Below are 10,727 nucleotides of genomic sequence, written 5' to 3'. Positions count from 1 at the left end.
AATTTCTGTAATAATAATCATAATCATTAATGGAATTAGTGTACATAACTGGGTAGATTGCGTAGAAGTATTCACCAACAAATCGTATGCTGAAAGATATAGTGCTATTGCGTGTCGAATCACGAGCAACGTTGCAGCTATATTTATATACGCTTTACTGTTATGCAAGTCACATTTGTCAGGAATTTAAAGAAGTCGCAATGGCAGATAACAGCGCTGGGTTAGACTTGTCCCCAGCTGCACCACAGGAGTATAAAACGTTTAATAATGTGGTAATGAGCTTGAAAATCATAATCATTTTCGTCGCTATAGGAGGGAATATACTAACAATTGTTGCCATCTGCCGCTTCAAGTCTTTGAGATACCCCAGTAACATGATGATCGCAGCATTGGCCGTCAGTGATATTTTGACTGTGACCATCTACACACCGCTCGTAATGATACGGACCAACAAGCCAGTCCTTTTTAATACCAGGGCATCCTGTTTGATCACTATATTCATAGGACAAATTGTAGTCGTAGGCAATATAGTCTTTCTGTCACTTCTCTCCATGGAGCGATTCTACGCAGTTCACTTCCCCTATCACTATTACGAGCACGTAACGATGAAAGGTAACTTCGTCTGGTGTGTGGTTTCCGTCGTAGGAGTATTTCTCCTAAACGTTCCAACGGTTTCTGGAATAGACTATTGGAAAACAAATGGCAGGTGTTATTCGCCAATTCTGTTTCCCAGTTGGTTTACTAGATTTTTCATAAGTACGGTGTTCACTTTCCAGATAATTGGACTTCTGTCTGCTTTTCGTGTTTTGGTGGCAGAACTGAAGTTCAGACGTCGAGAGCGAAATTTCCGAGTGTCTGACGTAGAGAAGCAAGCATCACTGCAGTCCACAGTGATGGTCCTGGCGTACAGCGTGTCCGTCTGTCTGTATCTGCCACACATTCTCTACTACCTCGCGGTCACATTTGCAAAGAATGAGATAAATTATGTACTCTTTGAAATCTTGTTGGTGTTGGATTTGTGTAACCCAGCTATCAACCTTTTCATTTACGGATTCAAGAGCAGGAAGTTCCGAGAGGCATACAAAAGCATATTGAGATGCAAGGGCTTGCAAGTGGAACCTCTTACGACTACGGAAGGTTGAACTACTTAGTAAAGGTTTTTCAGAAAAATGTGTCTGTGCATTCGATTAAATTGACAACATATATTTATTGTCTGTGCAGTTTGTTGTCAGGGAGCGGGGTATAGTTCACTGGATCGACTATTTTTTAAGGTTCATAGAGGTATGTTTAGTTACAGTCTTTTAAAGGTGTATACCCCCCAAAAACAACAACAACAACAACAAAACAACACAAAAAACAACAAAGAACAAAAACATCAAAAAGAAATCAACAAAACAACCACCTAAAAAAAACCCTCCCCCCCCCCCCCCAAAAAAAAAAACAACAACAACTAAACAACAATAGTTTCTATGTTAAAGAAAGTGGCTCCTTAATGGGGATAAATATTGTTTGTTTTACTTTAATTTAGTTTTTAACTCCAGATAATTTGCTGGAGTAATGAGTTTGCCATATATCTTAGACAACTGGTTGGTGAAGGTGACCGCTGAAACGGAACTAATTAGAGGCCTACTAGTTTTACATTCTGTAAAACACATCATCACATTGTATACAGCATTATATTTTATTTTGCCTAGAAATATATTTGCCTTGACGCTGTATTACTTTATGTCGTGACATTTCCTATAATTACTGTATATAAAACTGTTTCTGTTTCAGAAAATGTAACTTGACAATTACATATTACATAGCTGACCACTCCCAAATTATTGATGATCAACTATATTTAATTATCTCGCCTTCATGTAAAATTCTTTATCTCATTGGTTGTTTGCCGTTGGACAAATCTCTTATCCCCCTGTGGGCGGAGCCAAATTCTCTTATACCCCGTCTGTAATTTCCAACAGTTTCCAGCCGCCCCAGTTTATGCTAAAGCAATAATTAGATTATAAATAACATTGATAATCAATCAAGTATACATAATTAATTTTATTTTTACTATAAAAGCTGCAATGTTGAACTCGGCCACCTAATTACGGTCGTGGTGTTATTGTATTAATGCGCGATTAGCAACAGTTGTTTTTTATTTTTAATATTTTTATTTTTTTTACTACATACATTTCTGATAAAAAAGTGTTGTTTTTTTGTTTTTGTTTTTTGTTTTTTATTAATATCTGTTTCAGACAATTTCGTATTACAAACATTTGAAGTTAAAAACTCGTTTATCGATGGAACTATTTTTCGTCACAGGCAAGTGGTTTCGTTCGCGTCCGCGTGGTACGGCTCCGTTAATAAATTGTTAACAATTATTGTCTGGCGTTAATTTGATTATTTGGCTATATGGTTTAACATGTCGGCAAGATAAATTCGTTGTAGAAGCATCTCTCGGGGTATATGGCTTTTTATGTACCCTCTGTGTGCTCTTTTACCCCCTCGCCTTCGGCTCGGGGTAAAAGAACACACAGAGGCTACATAAAAAGCCATATACCTCTCGTGATGCTTCTACAACTTATATTGTTTTGCTCCAAATCACTGACTTTATTTGTTTACTTAAGTCGTCGCGTGTATAAAGAGCTTTAAAAGAAGTCTTAATAGTCCATTTTGTGGAACAAAACCATAATTATTTGTAAAGGTATTATAATTTCGAGATAGCAAAATGCGATTTTTAAAAACTGTATAATATTTACAATCTTTTTAAAGGCGCTCAGTCACGGATGATTGACCTAATTAATGACCTAACAAAGTATTATCTCAAAATATATACATTTCATTTGTCGCTAAAAGTACTATATTTAACCATCTACATAACTACCATAACCCACTAATTACTGATATTTTGTAAAAATAATTGAATTATGTCAACGATCCATAATTCAGGAAAAAATAACGGCTATTTGGAGCGAAGAGGTGTGACGTATTATTTTTGTAGTCACGTGATGGGCAACCCCCGAATAACTGCAATGTCCAAACGATTTACCAAGCTCGTGTAATGAGAACGCTTGACCGTCCTATGCGACGTATGGTAAATGGAAAGAAAAACAATGAAAATGAGTTGTAAAAAGATATATAAACATGTACTGAATGATAATAAGCTTATACATTAATTTATTTTAGCAACAGAAGTATTTTAAACGGCGACGATTCGACTTTGCCTGTACAGATAAATTTATCGTGTGTTATTCGCGGAAAAATTTTTTAAACACCTAAACACCGCATTCATTTTTCAGTTTGTTAAATTTATTATTATATAAAATATGCCATAACCCCATGGGTAATTACAAATGGCTTGGAATAGGAATTACTACATTTTTAAAGAATACTGTGAACTAGATGGTGTTTATATACGAAGTAGCTTATATACGACGGCCGTGAATATGGCCTCCACTAACGAGGGCTGTCTATAAACACAGCAAAAATGTATATAGGCGGTAAATAAGTATTTGATTGATCCATATTGCCGAACCACTTGGAACAAGAGGAATGAATACATGCTAACTACAAACAGGGGAATGGCGGTTGAATATAAATCTCGCGGACCCTTTTGTGTACGTTTTCCATAGACACCTACCCAGTGTTTCTGCCGGAAATAATGTTTTGGGTATGGCGCTATGAGATTAAATATTTACAATGTGTTTGCTGAATGCAACAGCAGTCGATAGGGGGTATGGGGGGCCTCCGCCAGAAATAATATAGGTTAGGTGTAGGATTAGGGTTATGAAAATCACACATTAATAATAAAAAGTCATTAATTTTGTCAAGGTTAACTTAAAAAATGTAAATCTGCAATAAAATTTGGGTATGGCGCCATACCCATTTTACCCTGCTACCGTATATGAATAGCGTAATATTGCCCCAGCAGTACTAATAATAATAATAATAATAATAATAATAATAATAATAATAATAATATATTATTATTATTATATATGAATGAATGAATACATATAAATAAATAAAATTATCAGCTTCAGCTTGTGACTGGAAACAGTCGGAAGGAAACGTGTTATCCGTTTTCGAACCGTCAATGTACCACTATTGTTACAGATAAGCATAATTAATAACTATGATTCGGTAACAATACTAACAGTTTAGTTAGTTTCGCAGATCGGTACGGTTAGAGGACATTATGTTGTGTATTAAGCAAAAATGATTGTGCCACAATGTTTTTTGTCTGTGCAGGCACATACCCATCGGGGAAAATGTCTCGACCCCTCACCGTAAACTTCGCTCGCCTCCGTGTAGACCTCCTCCCCATGCTAAAATCCTTGCACACGCGTCTGCAGTGGTACTGTGTACGGAGCTACGTAAAAAAAACAAAACAAAAACAAACAAACAAACAAGAAACAAACAACAAAATAACCCTCGCTCCCCCCTCATCCCCCCAAAATAAATAAAATAAAAATAAATAATAATAATAATCGCTTGCTCAATCCCCTGCTTAAGTAAATTTTGTTTTCTGTTGTTTTTTCCCCCGATAATTGTCCGGCGGAGCGTGTCACCCCCTATAAACATTGCTCACCTCAGTCTAGACACCCCCTTGCTAAAATTGCTGTTCACGCGCCCGCAGTGTTCCTGTGTACGATAGCTCCGTCAAAAAACCCCAATCCCCCAAAACAAAAACACAATCAAAAATAAAAATAAAAATAAATAAACCAAATAATAATAAAAAATCGTGAGTTTATGTTCCAACTATTTATTATTTTATTTCAACGTATTCGCCGTTTTTAATTTTTTTTATTATTATTTTTTTTTTGGGGGGGGGGGGGTAGGTGTGTGTGTGTGGGGGGGGGGGGGGTATTGTCAAGAAATAATATATTTAAAATTTTAAAGTCTCTACGGCGGCCGTGCACTGTCGTTTTTAGAAAATAAAATGAAATTTAACCTAGTACAAATATTATAACGATTAGAAACACGTTTAATATTTTAAATATTTTATGCAGAAAAATATATTTGATATGAAATTACAGTCATCTGGTAGTCGACAACATCTTAAACATTTAAGCAAACTCAGGAATGTCCCTTTAACGTTAAGAATCATACTCTGCGACAGTCGTGTGTAATGTTTCAAATACGTTGTGACGTAATTTGTAAATGATATTTGGAACAGGCGAAGTTGACGATTCATGGGTCTACAGTTAGATTGGAGCCAGGTATTTTTTTCAAGAAATGCCAGATATACAGTTAGTTCTGTGGAAAAACGATTCAGTTTACAATGGACATAACCATAATTATGGAGTTTTAAGATTTGCGGGTATTATTGTCTATTTGATGCCCACAAATGTTTCATTTTTAATCTCAGGCCAACGTCTTCAGTCAAAAATTACATTTGCGGGATCAAATAGACAATAACACCCGCAAATCTAAAAACTCCATATGGTTATCTCCTAAATAACACCCGCAAATCTAAAAACTCCACATGGTTATCTCCTAAATGACGTCAGTAACTAACAGGCGCTAACTGCAGTAAAAATAAAAAGGGAATTCTCCATTTAAAAGTTCCGGTCCAGATTGCACATATATGCGATACAAGATAAATTGATCACACGGTTTGAAAATGTCTTTATCACTATAGTAAGATTGAACAGGTATGTAATAAATCACAGTATTTCACGTCAGACATAAACGTAATACAAGAGGTGGATAGTTTAATATCGTATTTATTACCCAATAATTGTGTTTGGACAAATGTTCATTTAACATCCGTGAAATTAAAAAACTAAAATCTCCCAACTGCACCCACTGCAATACACCTGAAGACGTTGGTCATTATTTCTTTTTCTGCACTAAATTTGTTAAATCCAAATAAACAGCATAAAAATACAATAGAGTATTAATTGGATGGAGACAAATAAAAATATATTAAGTAGTCAGTATGTGTAGCCTAATTATTAAATTAATTAGAAACAAATAAGATAGTAATATATTTTATATTAATTGATTAAAATAAATTAAATTAATTAAAGTAAATAGTATAATATAATATAATAAATAATAGTAATAATAATATTTGGATTTATAATTAATTAATATATTTATTAGCTTAGCTCTACGGCTTGGCTAGAATTATATAGAGGATAATAAACGAGTTACCAGTTATTATCAAATTTATGTCCCGAGTGAAATAATTTTCACTTGTCACGAGCTTTAGCGAGTGACAAGTGAAAACTATTTCACGAGGGAAATAAATTTGATAATAACTGGTACCGAGTTTGTTATTCTATTTATTACCCCAGCTATTTGGTTTTTTTTTTTTAAAAAGCCTTTATTTTCGATATAGCCTACATCGACTACACGTCCATGTAGCCTATATAGAAACGACGTAAACTACTTTTCTGTTGCTTTAACTTTATACTTTATTCATGGTTAACAGATAATTTTCAAAACCCAAAGTTCTATTTATTCTGTATTACAAGTTTAACACTGAAACCAAAAAGAGGTAAACGCAAACGATTTAAACTACGTGACAGTAATCCCTTTCCGCTTCCGGTATATTGCATGTTATATATATTATTGTTTTTAATTTTGGCCTTTTACTTTTTAAAAATTTAATAGGTTTACAGCGTGCTCTCTCTCTTATTATTTATGTATTTGTTATCCATATTTTAACAATTATTTTATATTCTTAATAAAAACAAAATTATATAATTTAACAGGGCAGGTGTCTGGTCTGTGCCTCTGGTAGTAACCTGGTTATTATTACCTCGATTACTGCCTCTGGTTTTATAGATTAAAGTGGTGGCAGCGTCTTTATGAATTACTTAATCGTGTATGTTTTAGGGGTCAACGCAGGGATCACCTCTGCTGCTTCGTGGATCGTCCGGGTGCAATTCTCTCCTCACGGCGGGTTCGACACGTAAAATTCTTCAAACACCCCTTTACCTCTTACTAAATCTACCATCGTTGGATTCTTTAGTGTCACTCTACTAGTGTCTCCAACGTTGGATCTTTTCACTAAATCTTAGGAGAGTGACACCAATTTTGGAAGTTCTTATTACTTCCCTTCATCCAGATAAGATTGTCAAGATTGGATTGAACTGCGATTGGACACGGTGGGGTTGGGGTTGATGGGATGTCGGAAGATAGAAGCTTTTTTAGGCGGTTAGGCCTTAGGTTTGAGTAGGATCTGACCTCCCCTCTCCCCCGGCCCTCATTTGGTCACACCAACGTTTCTGATATGATTGGCAATTCTCTTTATAACCTTAAATTAACCATCGCTGGATTTTTTGCGCCACTACCCTAGTGGCACCAGCGATGAAACTCTTATAACCCTTTGGCGTCACTCTTCAAGTGACGCCGGTTTAAGAAGTTATAATAACTTCCTAAACAACTAGTAGGCTGTCAGGATTGGACTGAACTGCGGTTGGACACGGTGGGGGGTTGGGGTGATGGAATGCCGGGAGTTAGGGCATTCTTTGGTGCTATAGGCGTAGGCGGTTCGGCCTTAGGTTTTGTGTAGGGCCGGCCTCCCCTCCCTCCCAACCCTCACCTGGTCACACCAATGTTTAAAATATGATTGGCAGCCCCTTTCCTCTTAACCTCCCATGGCCGAAATTATATTATATTATTATATTATATTAATAATTTATATAGGTTAGGAATGTTAATATTTTTCTTTAAGGGCGCAGCCAAAACTTATTAACCCCAATTTCCCCCTTTTTTATACTTTTGGCGTTAATATTCAAAATGTCAAAATTGACCCTATTTGTTAGGTTATCCCTATCCCGAGTCAGACCGCCGATCCTATCGGAGGTCGAACTCGGGATAGGTGTGTTCAATACCCTAGTGGTATATGGACACGTTAAACCAGTTACTAAGCTAAGGTATAACCTTAATTAATTAACATTCCTTTGACCAACATTTCCTTGTAACCTCCTTGGGGCCTAAATTTAATAAAGTAGAATGCTTAAAAATATAATAATTAAATATTTAGACCAGCCCATAAAAAATTGCGCCATTTTTATATTTTATATTTATTAAAAATAGTTTAATATAAATGTTATTTTATTTTAAAGGCGCAGTCAAAAATAATAAACTCCACCCCCTTATTATTTTTGTATACATTAATAGTTTAGTCTGTTTTGTTTATCGTTACTGTAAGTCAGTAGTATAAGGGCCTGTTGCGCCCCATGACCTACTTTCCGTGACCTTGACCTTGATGACGTCACGTGACCTCGTCCTACTGGCCATGACCTACTTAGACTGACCGTGACCTACTTAGACTGGCCTACTGTGCCGTGTGCAACGTCCTACTGACCCGGCCCTGACCTACTTAGACCGGAACCTGACCTACTTAGAACGGCCCCTGACCTACTTAGACTGGCACGAAAGAGTATAAAAAGGCTAGATACGGTTTAATTGTCATTCGCTCGCCGAAAACGATCAGATCTACGTTCAATCCAGAGATGGCCTGTTCCACAAGTGATGAAGCGAGATGTCGTCTAGAACTTGGAACTAACGTCTACGTGGTGGCCAAGTTATGGAAAGGGGACACTGCTATTCACATAAGGAAATTTGACAGTGACAAGGGGAAAACTTTCCCCACCAAGCGAGGTATTGTCCTCAGTCTTAAACAGTGGATCGAACTGTGTGGATGTAAAAGCCAAATTGACGAAACAATTTCAGCATTAAACCAGGGGAAAGACGAAAAATTGTTCAGACACCTTGGTGCCAACGTCCAAGTCAGCGTCGACAAGAACTTTGCTGGGGTGGACCTGCGTCAGTGGTGGTGGTGTGATGAAACTAAATCCGTGAAACCTTCGAAGAAGGGAATATTCCTTTCTCTACAACAATGGGAGAAACTGAAAGGCTGTTTCACAGTCATGTGTGACTTTGTACCAGAGCTGAACTCGATTGTGCCCTGCGCCATGCAAGACGATCATCAAAACCAGATGGGATTTCTTCAGTGTAACTTCTGCAACCCTAACGAGTGTCACCAGTGGTGAACGAGTTTTGTTTTGGATGAACTCGAAGGTATAAAAGAATGGATTTATGGTTTACACTTCATTTGCTTTGTGACTGTGCTAGAGAACAGACGTGTTTTATGATTCTGACATTATTGTGTCTTGTTACACTCTATCTGGAACGAAGAAGATGGCATCGGGATATTCGAGCAGTGTTAGTAGCAGCAGCAGTAGCGACGAGGACGACATCTTGGTCTGCAAATGTTCAGAAAGACATACGATCAAAAGAGTGGCTACCAAACCAGAAGAAGAACATTTCATGGATCAAACGGATGCTGCCTGTGACAATATGGATGAAAATCAAGATGGTGAAATCAAAGAAGCCGTGGATCAAACAAATGCCGCCCGTGACACAGACGCTGCCTGGGATGATGAAGACTGCTGTTCGAGACGTTACCTGTTCTGCCATCCTCCCGAAATGCGCCACGTCTACACGCGGATGCAGACATTTGGGTGGTGGCCCCTACAGTTACGTCAGAAACCGAGGGAGCTCGCCAAGGCCGGTTTCTTCTACACAGGGGATCACGATGCCGTCGTCTGTTACTGTTGTGGACTACGTGCCTACCGATGGCAGAGAATGGACGACCCAGTGATGGAACATTACAGACTGTCCCCGAGATGTCCCTATGTGAATAACGTGTTCAGACATTAACAGTTTCAAACACGTGTGAGACACTTGAATGTTTTTGACATAACTGTATGTTTTGTCATATATTTTATGTACTACATTTTTGTTGTTTAGTAATAAAATTTTGCGTTGTATCCTTCCGTTATTTATAAATAGCATGACTTTGTGACACGTATGTCAGTTGAGAACCATGTCTCGGTGGGAAAGGTACCTAGAGTCTATTTACTACGATGTAAAACATCCTGGGATTTATGCAGATCCTAGTAAACTGTATCAAGCTGTTAAAGCAGAGGGTAAATTTAAAATTCCTCTGACACGTATTAAATCATGGTTGAAAGGTCAAGAGACATATACCATGACACATCAAGTGAGGCGAAAGTTTCCACGTAATACCTATGTTGTGGAAGGGTTAGACAGTCACTGGCAATCCGATCTAATGGATATGGTCAGTTTGGCTAAATACAATGACGGGGTGAGATACCTCATGGTGATCATTGACCTGTTCTCCAGGTACTTGTGGGTGCTACCACTCAAGTCGAAAACGAGGAACGACGTGGTAGAGACTTTGACAGAATTCTGGAAATTAGAGTCCAGAAAACCCAAACTGTTTCAGTCCGATTCAGGGTCAGAATACAAGAACCATAAGGTCAAAGCATTGCTGAAGTCGCATGGCATAACACAGCTGTTTGCTCTAAATGAAACCAAAGCAAGTTATGCCGAACGGGTCATTAAAACCATCAAAATGCGTCTCTATCGCTTCATGTTAAAAAACTTTACTTACAAGTACATGGATGTTCTAGAGAAAGTCGTCTATAGCTATAACCACACCAAGCATCGAATGTTAGGTCAAACACCAGCCAGTGTCAACCAAACGAACGAAGGAGAGGTCCGTCTGTCTCAGTACCTGATCAAACCTAAAAAGGCAATCCACAAAAAGAAGTTTACATTTAACATAGGTGATAACGTACGAGTCAGTCATCTTCGGGGCACCTTTGATCGGGAATACAAAGAGAAATGGTCTGGCGAAATATTTACCATTGAGAAAAGGTACTGGTCTCAAGGTAAAGACTTGTACAAATTAA

General features: G+C 37.5%; 1 protein-coding gene across 1 annotated transcript; it reads left to right on the top strand.

Annotated features, from left to right (window-relative positions):
• Positions 1–200: 200 nt before the first annotated feature.
• LOC121374831 (trace amine-associated receptor 2-like) lies at positions 201–1,142 on the top strand. Its single transcript, XM_041501943.1, has one exon. It carries the CDS (start codon positions 201–203, stop codon positions 1,140–1,142), a length of 942 nt encoding a protein of 313 aa, XP_041357877.1.
• Positions 1,143–10,727: the final 9,585 nt, after the last annotated feature.

Source organism: Gigantopelta aegis, chromosome 6 (genome assembly GCF_016097555.1).
Source record: "Gigantopelta aegis isolate Gae_Host chromosome 6, Gae_host_genome, whole genome shotgun sequence".
In the NCBI taxonomy this organism is placed as follows: domain Eukaryota; kingdom Metazoa; phylum Mollusca; class Gastropoda; order Neomphalida; family Peltospiridae; genus Gigantopelta; species Gigantopelta aegis.
The sequence above is the reverse complement of the archived record's forward strand: the minus strand, read 5'-3'. Positions and strand labels throughout refer to the sequence as shown.

Coding starts and splice junctions, on each gene's coding strand:
- LOC121374831 (XM_041501943.1), top strand. CDS start 201: ATGGCAGATAACAGCGCTGGGTTAGACTTGTCCCCAGCTGCACCACAG.